At 28.8% G+C, this 17443-nt stretch overlaps 5 protein-coding genes across 6 annotated transcripts; all 5 read right to left on the reverse strand.

The window, feature by feature from the left end:
* On the reverse strand, positions 1-1716 carry LOC122635667 (protein FAM210A). Of its 2 annotated transcripts, XM_043826149.1 has the most exons (6): positions 1314-1716; positions 951-1236; positions 728-873; positions 572-651; positions 404-422; positions 1-228 (listed from the first exon to the last, which is right to left on the reverse strand). In XM_043826149.1, exons 1-6 carry the CDS (start codon positions 1450-1452, stop codon positions 182-184), a joined length of 717 nt encoding a protein of 238 aa, XP_043682084.1. In that variant the 5' UTR covers positions 1453-1716; the 3' UTR covers positions 1-181. The 2 variants fall into 2 exon arrangements, with proteins under 2 accessions (XP_043682084.1, XP_043682083.1); XM_043826148.1 differs by lacking the exon at positions 404-422.
* Positions 1717-2113: 397 nt separating this feature from the next.
* On the reverse strand, positions 2114-5982 carry LOC122635661 (angiotensin-converting enzyme-like). The gene is made up of 13 exons (XM_043826119.1): positions 5775-5982; positions 5393-5530; positions 5054-5212; positions 4874-4973; positions 4640-4783; positions 4243-4546; positions 3976-4128; positions 3757-3881; positions 3498-3673; positions 3236-3396; positions 2654-2776; positions 2312-2496; positions 2114-2232 (listed from the first exon to the last, which is right to left on the reverse strand). Exons 1-13 carry the CDS (start codon positions 5847-5849, stop codon positions 2135-2137), a joined length of 1941 nt encoding a protein of 646 aa, XP_043682054.1. The 5' UTR covers positions 5850-5982; the 3' UTR covers positions 2114-2134.
* Positions 5983-7570: 1588 nt separating this feature from the next.
* LOC122635838 (coiled-coil domain-containing protein 113-like) lies at positions 7571-9595 on the reverse strand. The gene is made up of 6 exons (XM_043826499.1): positions 9541-9595; positions 9349-9471; positions 8889-9075; positions 8055-8287; positions 7784-7983; positions 7571-7693 (listed from the first exon to the last, which is right to left on the reverse strand). The coding sequence occupies exons 1-6, from the start codon at positions 9593-9595 to the stop codon at positions 7571-7573; spliced, it is 921 nt and encodes a 306-aa protein (XP_043682434.1).
* Positions 9596-9810: 215 nt separating this feature from the next.
* Positions 9811-11045, reverse strand: LOC122635668 (fas apoptotic inhibitory molecule 1). Its single transcript, XM_043826151.1, has 5 exons — positions 10908-11045; positions 10519-10748; positions 10298-10423; positions 10164-10213; positions 9811-10036 (listed from the first exon to the last, which is right to left on the reverse strand). The coding sequence occupies exons 1-5, from the start codon at positions 10925-10927 to the stop codon at positions 9869-9871; spliced, it is 594 nt and encodes a 197-aa protein (XP_043682086.1). The 5' UTR covers positions 10928-11045; the 3' UTR covers positions 9811-9868.
* An 84-nt stretch (positions 11046-11129) lies between these two features.
* LOC122635665 (fumarylacetoacetase) lies at positions 11130-14518 on the reverse strand. Its single transcript, XM_043826145.1, has 8 exons — positions 14245-14518; positions 12886-13115; positions 12640-12780; positions 12225-12478; positions 11923-12129; positions 11693-11838; positions 11484-11601; positions 11130-11391 (listed from the first exon to the last, which is right to left on the reverse strand). Exons 1-8 carry the CDS (start codon positions 14326-14328, stop codon positions 11306-11308), a joined length of 1266 nt encoding a protein of 421 aa, XP_043682080.1. The 5' UTR covers positions 14329-14518; the 3' UTR covers positions 11130-11305.
* Between the last annotated feature and the right edge of the window lie 2925 nt (positions 14519-17443).

The raw sequence follows: 17443 nt of genomic DNA on the forward strand, positions 1-17443 counted from the left end.
TGTCTTTATCCGAGATTTTATTATAACATTATTAATGATACACATCTACAAGAAATAATATACATTAATAATATTCACTCAATAGAGATTTCGAAACATAAAAAATTTCTAATATGTGCATTTAAGTACACGTTTTGTATAATAACATTATGTTTTTGGTGGTTCTGTTTGTCTTTCAGTTTTAAATTCGGGTTTGTGCTTTGCCGTACATTTTCCCGACTGTTCTGCCTACAACATAATAATTAGAACTTTTAAAATCAATTCGAAATTATTGTTTTTTGTTCCTTTTTTTTCTATTATACATATACATTTGATATAAAAAATATTCCAAGTACTACTGGATATATAAGATGATGCAGATTTTTATTAGATTTCTAATTATTAAAATATATTTTAAACCTACGTAAAGTTTCGTCCGCAGACTGCAACAAGTATGTATGCGTGTGAAAAGAAAGACAACACAATATTTCATGAAGGAATATATAATTACAATCATTGATCATTTTTTGAGGAAATTTTATTTTTCTAGTTTTTGTTTAGAGGAACGATACTCTTTTAATTTGTTACTTACGTTCGTAGCAGCTTTTTTGAAAGATGATGCTTTGAGATATCCTAATCTATTAAGATATCTGATAGACATAGTAGTTCCTCCTAAGAAAAAAAGAAAAATTGAATGAAGTTACAAGTACTTGCAATAATATGTACGTATTGATTTAATTAGTATTACCTATAGTCACTGCATATCTAGCAGGAGTAAATATTTTATAAAGAGCATATATTATAGCCCAGTTGCCAGCGCCAGAGCTACGTAATATGTTTAAATATTTTTCGCTTAAATTCAAATGTTCCATCATAGTCACTATATCTACGCCACTGTAAGAAATGATTAATGACATATCTAAAAAGAAAATATTTTAACTTACCTAAATCTAAATTAGATCATTACATACTTTTTAACTGCCACATAAAATATTGTCACCCAGACCATAGAAGTCGCTATGTGTACAGGCACTAATATGTACCAATAGTCTTTGGTTAATTGTTTCATCCTTTTAAATATAGATAATTTTTTATCTGGTAAGGGTATATTATCTTCGTTACACTGCTTTTGAGGATTATTGGAATATGCCAACGTAATGTCATGTTTATTAACTTTAAACGTTTTCTGACATACAAAGTTGTTATGTGAAAATAAAAAGTAACTACGTAAGGCAGTCCTGTAACGAGCATTGTTTTCTGAAAGTGAAAGATACTTGATATCGTATACAGAAAGAGTTATAACAATGTTAAATATTAATCTCATTTTAACCCACCATTGTTTTTAAGCATCAAAAATTTTGGATTGGTACAGCATAAACAACGTGCAGATAAAAAAGCGTTGTTAGTTAAAAAGGATGGATTAGATCCTAAAGTCGAAGTTAACCGTAAACTACGATTAAGTATAGCTTCCATTTTCAAAATAGACCGGTTTAATTTCTAACCAAACAGAGAAAGATTTATATGGTCTCCTTAGCACATAAGAATTTGAAAACAATTTTTAGAACATGTTGCGAAATACACAGCGATGTTGTATCGTGACTTATTTATTTTAACTTGACCCTCGAGGCTATATATATATATATATGTTTTAAATATATAAATATATGTATATATTTTATATTTAAATAAGTTAAAATCTTACATCAGAAATATCACATTCTCACAATATTATATACATACATTTTCTCTTATCGATCTGATACCTAATAGGATAATAGGCGACTGTGCTTCCAGCTAGTGGAGAAAATTCGAATTTCAAACTTTAAAAAAATATTTCCCGCCAATTTTTCTTAATGGTAGACTTTATAGAATGCGAAGGCGCACGCATATATATTCATATCCGTGTTTAAATAATTTATATTTTATTTAAATTAATTAAAAAAATCGAATAGAGTATAATTAATTAATACATGCTTTTTATGTATTTCTTTTTATTTTATATTAGATTTATATTTACATTAGATGGATAATAAGTAACATAAGATGTAAATTCAACATATAATTTTATTTTTTTTCTTTTCTTTTTTCTTTTTTATTGTTATATACATAAATGTTTTCTTTTTTTATTTTATTACAGTCCTTGAACTTTGATCGTTCAGAAGAAGAATATATTCGAGGCTACAACGAGGATAAAAAATATGGAGATACTTGTAAAATTATTAGCTCGATTCTGATGCCAATGTGCGAACAATGCTGTAAGAAAAATTTATCAGGTTAATTCTTTCTTTTTTTATACTAAATCATTGTAAACAATTTGTATTTAATTTCAAACCTGTATCTTCTTGAATTGTGATCCAACCTATTACAGGTTCCATCTCATTTTGTCGCTTTAGCCATTCGTACAATGGTTGAAAATATTTCATTATCGCATCGGCATCTAATCTATTGGATTTGCCCCTGGTCATTTGTCTCACAACATCGTGCCAATGTCTCGAAGCACCGATTGATAATACGTCGCTAAAAAGTATAAAGGTATATATATAATTGCATGTTGATATATATATATATATATATATATCGACATGCATACTTTCTAATTTTGAATAATTAATAGAAATTAATTATTCAAGAAAAGAAAAGAAAAAAGAAAAAAAAATTGATAGACGTAACATACGATAATAATCTTCCAGCATCACGTGATCTATATAGATCACAAGTATGTAGTTCAGCCGTGTGTCCAGAAATTTCGCATAGCGATTGGAACAATTGAAATTGTAAAATCGTACCCACGAAATATCTGCAATTTTTTTATTCGATCGGTTGTAGATAAGAATGATTAGATATCAAAGAAATACGTATTTAAAAATACATTGAGGTCTTATAAATTTTAATATACATTGCTGATAGTATTGTTAACGATAACGATTTTTAAAGAATTTTTTACTTTAATAATGACATAAAAAGTTGAACGAATATGTGCAAATATTATTATATTTTATTATGGTCTATCAACAATGTATTAATACACGAGAAAAAGTTTTTGTAGATAATTTTTACTGGATATCGATTATTCATTTTTATGGAGAATAATTTTTTACAGGCTATTTTTTTTCGTACGGATATTAAACGAGTTCCCAGGCTCGTAATTGTTGAAACGAGTAATAAATTTTGATTTTTTTTTTTTTTTTTTTTTTTTTAGATCACATAAGTACTTTTGGGCCCATCCTCTATATTGTAATATACGAAGAATGCATACTGTGCATAAGGTATGTCAGCCAAGATATGATACTTTGCTGCTGGATCAAAATCTCTTTCGGTTCTTACAACTGGTGGAACTATGCCTTGGTATTGCAATCTTAATTCCCACCATCTTGTAGTCATATCTTCGACTCCTTCGTTAAAAACACGCCATCTCCACTTAAAAAAGAAAAAAGATATGATACACGATATCGTGAGTTACGATTTTTCTTTTTTTTGTTTTTTTTTAAATAGATATATTTAAAAGAAATTATATTTACTTGATCGATTATATACGCGAAGGGAATATAAGCCAATTTGCGAAGTGCCATAAGCATTAGGAAATTAATATTACTCTCGTAACCATCCGTTGAATTGTTATGTAAACCAATTTTGTGTAAATGTTGAGGTGTCATGACTGATAGTACTATTGCATCGCTCACTGCTTCGTGAAAACCTGCATAGATCAAATTTATTATTAATGATTTGTTACAGGAAATTGTATTTTGTTGTTCTTCTAAAATATTATACATGTTTTACCAGGAATAGCTTCTTTTCGAAATATTATTGGCTGATCTTTGTATTGCAAGTAATATTGCAGGTGTGCCATTTCGTGATGAGTCGATAATAAGTCGTCCATCGTTATTTTGGTACATTGTTTTATTCTAAAATTATATTAGTTTTTCAAATGTAATGACGTTTAGATTTTTATTATTTTTTTTCTCTTTTTTTTTTTCTTTTAATGATTAGGAAATCGACCTGTAATCGATGGTATTACAAAAATCCCATGCACCGGCTGTGCACATAACTTCACGATCGATCGGTTTCTCGAACATTGAAAATCTCCAAAATTCTGGTGGCATTGGTTTCATTCCAAGAGAAGTAAAAAATTCTTCGGCAATTTGAAACATTCTTTATGCAAGTTTCCCCGTCAGAAGAAAAGTGAAGAATAAAAAGAAAAAGAAAAATTTGGATCGTGTCGTAGTGTATTGTTCAAACAAAAAAAGAAATCAAAATGATGAATACCTCAACGGTGTATAACCTTGTATCATCATATCCAATGTAACATCGAGTTTGGTAGACGCTGGAAAGGGTTGAACTAAATCATAAATTCCCTCCCAATTTTGTGACCACATGTTACCCAAAATATGTGCCGGTAATGGCCCATCCTTTCTAATTCTATCGCCGTATCTTTCAAATAATTTTCTTCTCACATATGTAAAAAGATTTTTATATAATGGCATTATTGCATATATCACTTCTGCCATGTTTTGTTCCAAGTGTTCGTCTTCGAAAAATTCTCTCATTTGATCTCCGGTATCGGCAAATCCTTAAAAAGAAGCAAATATATTTTTATACATGCACACGCGCACATATAAATGTTTGTTTTTCTCTTTAGAATTTTTGTTTTGTTTTATTTTACCATTGAGTCTGGATGCTTGATTACTTAATTGTACATATCTCATAAAATTATTTTTAAGCGGTGGCCCTATAGCTTCGTGCCAAGCATGCCAGTAATAGAGAAGTTCATCATAATCCTTAGATTGTGTCATAATTTTGCTAATATCTAAATAGAAAGAAAGTAACGATATATTAAAGTATAATTGCACGGGAAATTTATGATAGAATTTGAGTGTACTTACAAGTAAGTACTTACCATGATCTATACTTAAATTACAATTCGATCCCATGTTTCTGTAAGGACACAATCTCGTTCTACTGTAAATATCTTTCATCTCAACGATCAGCTGATGTATCTACGAAGAACAATTTCGTTAATTATTATTATTTTCTTGTTTTTTGTTTTTTAAATAATCAATTATCAGGAACTTCTTACTTCGTTAAATTTGTCATCTGTTAAAGCATTTCGTCCTCTTATAACAATCATTTTTAATTCTCTCCTTGCTAAAGGATCTGGTATACGACTCCAAGCAAAACTCACTGCTTTTCGCCATGATGCTCTTTCGAATTTTAATTTCAACGTTTGCTCGTCCAACTAAAAATTTTTATACGTATTATCATTATTAATTATTATTGCAACCCTTCAGCACATTTTCTTATTAGTTTCCAGAATAGAGTAAATCGTAAATCTCTGTTAAGTAAAATCAACAAAAAATAAAAAAAAATGTATTGCTAGGTAGTTATATATATATATATATTTTTAAATATTCTTTACCATTTTTCTTTTGGTCGATTCGGTGACATTAGTACCAAAATTCCATTGAGCAGTCATCACTCTGGTACACATAGACGAAGCTTCTCTTTCATATTCACGTAAAAATTGTAAAGCTTCACCCAAGTCGACATTGAGTCCCTTAAAAAAATAAAAAAAAAAAAAAAATAAAATACGATGAATGATTTTCGATTAAAAAAAGGTCGTGAGAACAAGTCCCATTAGAAAGTCGATTAGCAATTGTAATTGAGGTCGTAGGAAACAATGTACATTTTTCAAACGTTTTCAAGCATAACCATTAACCCTTTTAATCTAACTGTATCATCTAACAACGCAGTACCGTTAATCGAACTTGTACAGTTTCAATTCGATTATTCTATCTTACCTCGACATATTTGCTTTGGATTTCGATAGAACAAAGAGAAAATAAAATGATCGATAAAATGATTCTCGTCATCATTATTGAGAAATTATATCAGAACAAACATCTCAGATTTTATTTCTTTAAAAACGTTATTGTATTTTTATAAAATTTATATACATATATCAAAAAAAAAAACACACACACACACACATACACGAAACAAAAGGAAAAAAAAGAACAAAAATTCACTTTGTTCGTAATAATGGATAAGAAATTATTTCCTTTTTTTTTTTTTTTAAGAAAAGAGAGAAAGAAGAAAAAAAGAACACTCAGATTTAAAAGGATATCGTACGAGTTTCCCTCGGGGGAATGAAATTTTCGATCATTTTTTTTCTTTCGATCTTTTTTCTTCCTTTTTTCTATTGACTTATATGATATGTGTATTATCACGTATGCCCGTTGAAGCGTTCTATCGAAAATTTAGCCTTTGATGTCAGAAGAATTTTTTTTTTTTCGTTCTCCTTCGATTAAATTGAGCAAATGGACGATCGGAGGACGAACCGACCCGGTTCGTGTTATGTCGCGGTAAAACTGAATCGTGGAACCGAGAGATACTCTTTTCCGGGACGGATAGACCGCAAGCGAAAAGAGGAAGGGACAGGCATCATCGAAGCGTGAAGCGTAACCACCCAGACGCATTATGGCACACGCCAAAATCCTTTTATACTTCTCTCCTTTAAACTTCACCTTTTTCCTTCTTCCATTCTCGAAATAGCTATATGTGTGTCCGTGTATGTATGTTTGTGTGTTTTTTTCTACCTCGCATATATTATACTTTCATCGATTTTACAAAAATATTTTTTTTCTTATATTTTTCTTTGTATTATTTTCTTTTTTCTTTTTTTTCCTTAATCATCCTTTATCAACGGGGACATCACGATATTGTCCCCTTCCTGCTCACCTAAGCGTGGAAACGCTAACGGAATTTCTATGAAACTTCAAACATTCATATTTCTTTTTCTATGGGTTTTTTACTGTTCTCTTTTTTATTTTCATTTAATCTTTCATTTCCTTCTCTGCTCATAAACTTGTTTATTACTAATGTCTTTCGTTTAACGATAGACGGAAATGATTTCGAAGAAATATTTTTTCTATTCTAATTATCGGGGAAGATGTAATGAATTTTTTGAGGTAAATGTTACATTTGATTAGATTATTTATTTCTGTGATTGCTTTCAATCGAAAGTATAATTGATAAATGTCGAGCTTCTTTCGCGTTCCAAAGACGTACCGTAATTCCGTAATTATCCAGTGGCGTAATCTGTGACGACATAACCGTAAGATAATTACTCTCTTTCTCTCTCTTTCTAAGAACATAATCACGTTCTTCATACTGTTTTTTTTTTTTTTTTTTTTTTTTTTCTTATAAAAGAACGTGCAAGGACATTTTCTATGTCACAATTCGTAATACGTTTGTCGCATTGATTAATGAACTTTTGCTTGGTTCCGTTTATGTAATTACCAGATGGATCTTTTTTTTTTATATCTTCTTGTCCTTTTTTTAATTTTTTATTTTTATGATACATCAGAACGATCATATTTCTTTTGTATGAAACCATTAATTATATCTTATTATTCACACTGTCGTTGTGCTACCGTATCTTTTGATCTTCATAAAATAATATTTTTAGCCTTGAAATAGGAGTAATTTTATTTACGTGTAGATAGATCATTATTTCTTTTCTTTGTCTTTTCTTCTTCTTCTTCTTTCTTTTTTAATTTTTTTATCTCTTCTTATTTGTTTTTTTCTTTAAAATTTATTCAGTATTTACACGAATATTTATCTCTTCAACATTTACATATCTTTTCAAATTTGTGAATGTCTTTTCTAAAGTACGAAGCTCCTTTTTTAATTTGACGAGATCTAAAATTGTTGGCACCTAAAAAATATAATAAGTTGATAATATAAATGTGAGAAAAAATTATTAATAATATTATACATATGTGTATAATAAATATATATGTAATACTTCGTAATTATCCATCAATGTCTTCAATAATTCTACTTGTTTTTCAGCAAATTTTATTTCTGTCTTATTCATTAAACATTTCAACTCTAAATCTTTCGCTTGAAGTTTGTTAGAATTAATTTCTGTTACAATCGAATTGAATTCATTCGTAAGATGTCCCAGTTTCCTTTTATGTTTTGTCAGTGCCGTATTATAATGACCTATAATTGATTGATTATAGAAATTAATTATTGAATTATGCTAATGATTAATTATTCTATATTTGTAATACCTATAACTTTTTTTATTTGAAGAATATATACTGCACACTGTCTGATTCTTTTTCTGTATTCATCACGTTGTATTTTTAATTGGTAGAAATCAACAGGACGAAGATCTTCACCAAGTTGTTCTCTTTGAATCAATTGTTTCTTTGCTTTTATGATTTGTGATTTGATCACGGTATTCTTCAATCTAATTCTCTCGATAGTTTTTTCCATCGACTTTAGCGAATTTTTGATAAACCTTTCAAATCAATAAAAACGATTTTCTATTATATTGTTTCGATCGTGTTACACTTATTTATTATTTATTATTATATATTATTTCTCAATCCTTATCACTTGAATCATTGTTAGAATCTTATTAACAAACAATTATCCTGTAAAAAAGATTTGTCATATTTCCTTAGAAAAGTTGACAAATTCCAGAAGAAAGAAAAAAAAAGAAAAGAAAAAAGATTTTCTACCACAATATTCTCTAATAAGTGATAAGGATAAGAATTAAATGATTATCAATTAACTTGATAACAGTTTCGGCTGGTATTTTGCCAGTAATACGATCGACTCCGCCAATAACGATATCATTTTCAAATCGATCCATCGTTTCTTTGATCTCACGAATACATATTTCTAGTCCTTCGATTTCTGCATTTAATTTGTTTTTCTCCTTTTTCCCAGTTCGTTCGAGCAACATCAATTTGTTTTTAAATTCGATTATTTCGTTTTGCATCAATTCCATTCGTTGTGCTATAGTTATTCTAAAATTTTATATATATATATATATATTATTAAGGGAATAGAGATTTTGATCGTTGAAGCATTATCGTACGAATGGAGGTCGATACCACCTCAGTCTTCTCAACATTGGATCTAACATTCCACGTCGAATACCAGACTGCATACTCCAGATACTTGGTGAACCTCTATCACGTACGCTAATATTGCTACTTGTCGGCGATGACGATGTTCCATGGCTCGTGATTTTCGGACCGTTTACTCTTGATGTATCACTAACAGACACTGCATCTATCTCTGCGCAAAGTACATGGTGGGCCAAAAATTCCTAAGCGATTTTAAATATCAATCGTATATCCTTTTTTCTTTTCTCTATTTCTGTTTGTTTGTTATTTTTTTCTTTTTTTCTTTTTTATTCTTTTTCGTTGTAGAAACTTTTGGCCCATCCTGTATTTTAATTCACATTTGTGAGAATTAAGACGATCCGCTCTTTTCTTCGTGAGATCAATAAAACAATAGCAACAAAAAAATTAATTGAATGAAATTGAAATATGTCTGAGTATTGTTTACTTTTTAACGATTCTGGATCATTTCGTTGGAGGTATCTATAGAAAAAATCATTTTCCAAATCCAATATCATTTTCATTCGCACCATATTAACTAATAAATCTTGTAATTTATCATCCGTTATTTCTAGAATTGTTTTTGAAATTTTATCAAAATCTTTTATTAAGATTTTTTAGAGATTATGAAATAACATACCGTCCCAATTAATATCATCTTCGTCTTTAATTTGTACGCTAACGTCGGAATTCATTGTACATTAATATTTTTATTAAGATTCTCTTCGAGATTGTAGAATTTACTAGGTAATGAATAAATTTAATTATTTTTATTGGTTAGAATCATTGAATTTATTCGATCGTTTCATGTTTTTTTTCCCCTTTTTTTTTTATTGAAAACGTTTCCAATAGGATTAGAAAAAAAGGAAATTAGATGGATTGATTTAATGAATATTAGATACGACAGAAAATTCCTTTATTTCATTTAATTCATTTTTATTAATAATGTACGACAGTTTACGTGTTAATTATGTTTCGTCGAATGACGAAATACTTTCGTCATTTATTTCGATATCGTCAATGTATAAGATATAATCAATTCCAATTTCTTTCTTATCAGAAGTACAGGATCTAATCACAGCTGATAAATCTGATATGGAGAACAGCATTTCTGCTCCGCCATCCATAAATTCGTTCTATAATTTAACATAAAAAAAAATATATGTATATTACATTTTTAAACTTAATAGTTAAGGATAGTTATGACAAACTCGTGTATTGACTAATTATTTCATAGATAATATATTATTTACAATACATTACTTCAACATCTACTTGCACACCATTAATCCACACGCTTTGCGTTTGTTTGTCTGGCAAAAAAAAATTATATCAATGATTATCTATACTACTACACTATACGATTCATCGTAATAGAATGAATTTTATCATATTACCCAATACAATTCTATATTCATTCTCTCCTATTTTCGTTAGCCATGATTTCAAAATTTTCGATTGAGATTGTATGAAATTTTTATAATTCTTCCCATTTACCCATAACGTATACGAATATTTGAAACCTGTAAATTGAAATACGATCATATGTGTGCAAATTCTCTTCTTCTTTCTTCTATTTTTTTTAATTTTTTAAATACGATCTTAAAGTTATTGGAACCTGGTATTGGATCGACCCTAATCACGAATTTAGTCCCGTTAAATGTAAATAATTCGTCGCCGACTAAACGGAACATCCAATCTCTATTCACTAATACTTCATCATCGATTTTGACAACTCGTCGACCCGTAGCAGTTCCATGCTCGAATTCTATCACATGGTTACCATCGTTCAATGGTACTGTCCATTTTGCGGTTGGTCCACTTGATGATTCTAAAGCTTGAAGACTTCTATTACGTAGAAGATATATTCCATTATCATTTTACCATGTTTTTGTTTCAATAATTTTTTTATATCAACAACTTTGATAAATCATAATCATTTGAATAATTTTTCCAATTAATTCTCTAACAAATAATGATTTATATTTGTTGTTACGTCGTACTCACCGAAGTAGAGCGTTCGCCATGTTCCTTTCTCACCTGTATTCACTTTGTCCCTGCAAATATACACGGACACACATAGTAGCCTTATTATTGATCGTATCGCAACCATGGTCAACGGTCAAATCGATAATCCGAACCTTCTTTACGTCAGACTATATAATATTGTAATGGATGTGAGGTATAATGATAAAAGAAAGAAGAAGAAAAAAACCAAGAGAATAATAATTATTTTATCATTGATTCATATTATTCCCCTATTAATAAAAGAATTTATTGTAGTTAGAAATTTACACATGTCACCTGAGAAGATAAGTAATATAGAGAAAAGTGTTAGTGATTGTTTTATAACGATATACGTTGATTATTTTTCTTCTTTCTGTATTTTTCTTTCTTCCTTTTTTTTAATTAATTCCAAATGTGTAAGATGGTAACAATTTTCCAGTACACGATCCAAAACCGATTCGGTAACCATCGCCATTGCAATAACCTGTATAAAAAAAGGAAAGAAAAAGGATGATTTAAATTATTAATGACTTAAGAATGATTATTAATAGTTACGAAGATAAATTTAATAATTACCTCGTATAATCACTTCGTCGTTATCTTGAAGAAATTTTCTCGTAGTGCCATCTTTTAAATGAATCAATCTTGTACCCTTCCAACAGAGCTCTAACATAGATCCAAATGAATCCAAGGTCTGAAATATTTTAATGAATAGATATTATTTTTAATACGATTAGATTTCTTTTTGTTTTTGTATCGCTATACAGTCTTCAATTAACACAGACCTCGCCACTTATGGTACCGGATGCCATTAAGTCTCCAGGATTAATATTACATCCAGTTACAGTGTGATGTGCAAGTTGTTGACGAGGAGTCCAATACATGTATTTGTAATTACTATGACATACGGTTGTAACCGTTCCATTTGATGCTAAAACAGGATCAAATAATAGATCATGAAATTTATAGATCTTGGTAATATAGTGTATATACATATAATTAATAATCTCCTTACATTTAATATCAACTTCTAATTTGATGTCGAAATTGCAAGCATCCTTGTGACGAAGATAAGGAAAAGGAATTGGATTTTGTTGATTATTGGCAATTCTAAATGGTTCCAAAGCTTCCATTGTTACTATCCATGGTGAAATGGATGTTCCTACATTTTTCGAACAGAATGGGCCAAGTGGAACGTATTCCCATTTTTGTATATCTCTTGCTGATAAAAAGAAAATATATAATATTTATATTAATTTGTTTTATATGATTATGATAGGAAAAAAAAAAAGAAAACGTCTGTTTGACTAGTCTTACCACTCCAATCGTTCATCAAAACCATCCCAAATATATAATCGTAAGCGTTTTCAGCAGTAATTGTGTCTCCTAAATTAGTTGGTGGTCCTCCAACAAAGAATGCAACTTCCAATTCGAAATCCATCAATTTCGATGGACCAAACACGGGATCTGCTCCTTCGATCGGAAGTGTTTGACCACGTGGCCTTCTGATCGGTGTACCGGATATTACGACTGAGCTGGATCTACCATGATATCCAACCGGAAGGTATTTCCTGTGTTCATAATTTTATTTTTTCAAAATTTTCTTTTTTAGTTCCTTTTCTTTTTTTTTTAATGTCTTTATTAATTCTTTTTTTATACATATTCTTATACACACACGCATGACGATTCTACGTAATCATGTTATTATATATGTATGTCATCGTTTAATTACCAATTAGGCAACAAAGCGTGATTTCTGTCACGGAACATGGCGCCTACGTTTGTAGCATGATGTATGGACGAATAAAAATCGGTATAATCGCCTATTTTAGCTGGCAAATGCATCGTAGCTGATTCTTGTTTTACGAAGATTCTAAAAAAGAAAATAGTAATATTGAGAAAAAAATTAGTGCGTTTATATATATATATATATATATATATATATATATATATATATATATATAAATGTAACTCTCACTTGCTACGAAGTTTTTCTTCTTGCAAAGTCGGAGTAGTGTCCGACAATAAGTGTTGCAATTTTGCTCTTGCTTCGAGCCATGCTGGTCTTCCCAATGCCATTAAATCATTAAGACAATCTTTAAGAAAGACATCCTGTTTGTCTTTCAATAATGGTCCGTCGAAGAGATGTGCTATTTCACTTAGATCTAATATCTCTTCGCCGATTGCCACCCCTATTCTTTTATTCGGCTAAAATAATATGATTTGTTCGATATAATTAATTTCTTTTTGTTTTATTAATCAACGATCATTCTATTATTTTTCTATTAATACGTAAATTAATAAACATGTTATCACAAATACACGAACACAAACATAAAATTAAATATGTGTAGAGTACGTCCTTTATGATATATTCGATAAATTCAAAACATTGCTTCGCGTTCAAAACATTCTGTTTTGTATTCGTTTCAATATTTACTTTTCTAAACGCGTATAAATCCTTGGAAACGTGTTTGTACATGTTCCTACGAAAAGTCCGTAAGAAGGACAATGTGAAAGGTGACTCATAAGTCGGTCGTTTCTCATTCCATTGTTGTACGTCGACACGTTAACACGCGTTCGCTTAATTTCTCTCGTGAAAACTTTTAATTCGTTGAAAAATTAATTTTTAATTTATCATTTTATAGATTTTATTCATTATTGGTGAGATCTTCATCGACAACGATCGACACGTGATGAGACCATGGTAAATAGATCTAATTAATAGCTCTGTTTCGTAATTTATAGTATTATTCGATGATTTACTTCGAATAAAAATTCGTATTTCATTTTATTAATATTGTGTTTCGTTTTATAACATTTTATTATTCTATTTAGATTTGTTACAGGTACCAGTCGTCGATAATATAGATCGCTGCGTTTATTTTGTTCTTAAACTGTATCTTTAAGTAGATTTATAACATGTTATTGACGTAATTGTAATTAAATTTAGTGGATAATACAGATATTTTATTGGCAGTTGATATATATATATATCGGCTGTCGATAAAATATTATTATTTAATTAGAAATACAGGTGGCAGATTTGTAGAAGAAGGTCAAAGCGATCGATTCGTAAATGGTTTGAGAAAATTAAAAATCACGATTATAGATTAAAATTATAATTTGCAGATATCGTTGAGATACTTTAACACATATTTATTGTCGTTAGAACTTATTATACGCATAACCGATAAGATTTTAGTTACGTATAAAAAATGTAACATAACCTCTAATAGTTTAGATCGATCAGATGATTAAAAGGATTATTATTTATATAGATATAATTTAAAATGTAGATAGATAAGATTAGAAGTACGTACGATATAGGACTTACCTTTTCTTCGGTAGAAAATATACCATAAGGAAGATTTTCGATAGGATAATCACTATTAAAAGAGTACTTGATAAAAGACTTCATCGTTTCTGTTATACTTAAAAACGACTGTTCAGTAATGTCCGACAATGATAATATGCTTCGTAAATCGAACTCGTGGAAAAATTAATTAGTTTACGAGTATATTAAATCAAGGTCGACCGGCCTTCTTGTATAATTTTAATTTATATATCTTCATTTACGAACGTAAACACACATTGGGCCAAGCCTCCAATACAAAACTGGTTTTTACTTGTAGATATTTATTATCTGACAATTTCTACATTCATATTCACTTACGTATGTATATACTTACGTGTACATATTTACATATATGTACATATATTAATATGTATGTTATCATATATTTCTTTACCTTTATTCAACGAATTTTTCCACAGTCATAAGTTTTTTTCTTTCTAAGATAAGATTTGAAGAATAATAATTAAGATATAAGCTAACAAATATTTCTCTATTGACGATGTTAATTGATACAACGTTTATTAACATATTCAATCGAAATTATTCAATCGATATTAGTCCGAAAAGTATATTAATTGATTTTTCAATGGGAATTTAGATAGCTAAAATTTATTGTTTTATTTATTCTTGTGTTTTTTTTGTTTTCTCTTAGGAACGAAATAAATGAAAACGAGATGATTTCTGTATTGACAATTTGAGAGATAACAGCAGTTTATTAGACATTGATATACAGTGGATAATTAGGGCGATTAGGTTGGCTAGGTGATATCTGTAATACAGTAGTGATTACGACGTGCACAGCACAAAACATCGTTTCACATAATTTACATTCATCGAATTTATCTCGAGTATGTTATCTTTTTCTTTCTTTTTTTTTTCTTTTTCTTTTTTTTTATCTTTCTTTCCCGTTTTACTTCGTACACTTCGTTAGCGAGATTTTGCGTTTACATATACAATTAGACGAGGAGATTTTGATCTTTGAATGATTACAAAGATTTTCTCCTACTATAAAGTGTCTAATCGATTATTCTCTGTATTTTGGAAGACATATGATTTTGCTGTTAATTTCGTTTTATCGACTTATATATAACGTTGAATCGATAATTAACTCGATAATGAGCTTGAGGATCATACACAGAGTGATTAATCGAGAGAAAAAGCAATTGACATTATCATTGTCGTTATACTTGTGCCAATTTCTTCGTATTTTTGTTTCTTTTCTTTTTTTCTCCAATTTTTTATTTTTTTCTTTTCTTCAGACAATAACAAGTATATTGATATATTAATACATCGCTTAATATACTTATTATATTGATATTGATATTAATATTAATATTAATAGATGCAGATTTTACAAATGCAAAAATGATTGTGTTAATAACGTGCGAGTGCATTGTGCATAGGTGCATAAGTGCATAGATGCATAAGTGCATAGGTGCATAAGTGCATAGCGTGCGAGATAGATCGGAAATAAATCAGTTAAAGATGTACAGTGTTGAAATAAAATTTTCTAAAAAAACAAAAAATCAACGAAGAAGCACAAAACCAATTGTAATTAATCGTGATAAATCTTTTTCTCTTTTTTTTTTATTTTTTGCATTTTTCACCATTACCTTCTTCGTAGTAAATGCGAAATGATTTATTTATTATTAATGTAAATTTATGATTGATTGATTGATTGACTGATTAATTGATCGGTTTTTCTTTTTTTTTCAAGAAACTTGGCACAAGGATAATGTACAACCGTTTTTGTTATTGTAAAACATCATTAGAACAAAGTTCTTCTTTCCCTTTTTTCTTAGTTTTCCTTTTGTTTTCATTTTTCTTCTTGATTAACGAGATGAATTTTTTTTAATGCCATTCGATCGCTCGATCTATTCACGCAAATTTACAAAATGAATATTTTGGATTTAATCGTCTATTCTCTTCTTCATATAAATATATCATTCTTTTTTCTTTATTTTATTTTTATGTATTTATTTATTTATTTATTTATTTATTTATTTATTTGTTTTTCTAATAGCCATCAGTTTTTTCACATTAATTACTCTTTTCTGAATGTTGCATTGTATAACGGGTGAATAAATTTACGGACAAGAACAGTTTAACAACAACTATTATTTGATTGCTTGTATGTGTCTATGTGTGTGTGTGTATTATGTGCATACATGTGTGTGTGTATATATGTGTGGATGCATATCTATTTTTTCGTCTTTTTATTCTTTACAAGGTATCGGTGGATTTGTTTGTATTTTTATTCTTTTATTTTTTATCTTTTTTTTTCTATACTATATTTCTCTTTTCTAATCAGTTGATATCGAATCTTCAAAAATACAATTCGCCATTTACTAGCATGTCATGTCTCGTAGTTCTATAGTCGTAATTATCATACAGTGTGGGTTAAAAGTTCCCAAGAGTTTGTAGTTTCACGATGTAAAGAAAAAAAAGAAAACAGTTCAAAAGAAAATTAGTCCAAAAGATTTCAAAAAAGAGTAATTGATTTTTGAAACTTCCTAGAAGCTTTTGGCCCACCCTGTATGGGTATATATATATATATATATATATATATATATTTATATAATAATGGTACACTTTAGAGTCGAATCGATCAATGAATTTCTAGCATTCTTGGCATCGAAAAAGAAAAAAGGAAAAAAAGAAAAAATTTTCTCGATTTTAATCTACGTAATGGGTAATGTTATCATTTTAATTGAGATCTATAGATCGTCGCACGGAAAAGAACGATCTTTGAATATTTTCATGTGTCTCTCTCTCTGTGTGTGTATTATACATAAATACATTTATTTATTTATTTATTTATTTATTATTATCTTTGTCGCGTTAATTACATCTAGATATTTTTTGTAAATTTTTGTCTTTTTTCCTTTTTTTTTTTTAATTTATTTTTTACTTTGTTCTTTTTTTTTTTTAATTCACTTATCTTTAGTCTTGAATTACTCAATATTGGCGAGTGAATCGAAATCTGTAGAATTATTCGTGTTGAACTGTTGTCGAATAAATAAAAGTTTAATAAAATGAAAAAAATAAAATTTTATTTCAGTGTTCTTTTTGGTTAAAAAAAAGAAAAGTTAACATTAAAAATTGAAAGAAATTAGAGTTTCGTATTATATCAGATTTTGAAGTCATAAATTTACACATATATGTATATATTCTTTTT

The sequence above is a fragment of the Vespula pensylvanica genome, chromosome 19 (assembly GCF_014466175.1).
Source record: "Vespula pensylvanica isolate Volc-1 chromosome 19, ASM1446617v1, whole genome shotgun sequence".
In the NCBI taxonomy this organism is placed as follows: Eukaryota; Metazoa; Arthropoda; class Insecta; order Hymenoptera; family Vespidae; genus Vespula; species Vespula pensylvanica.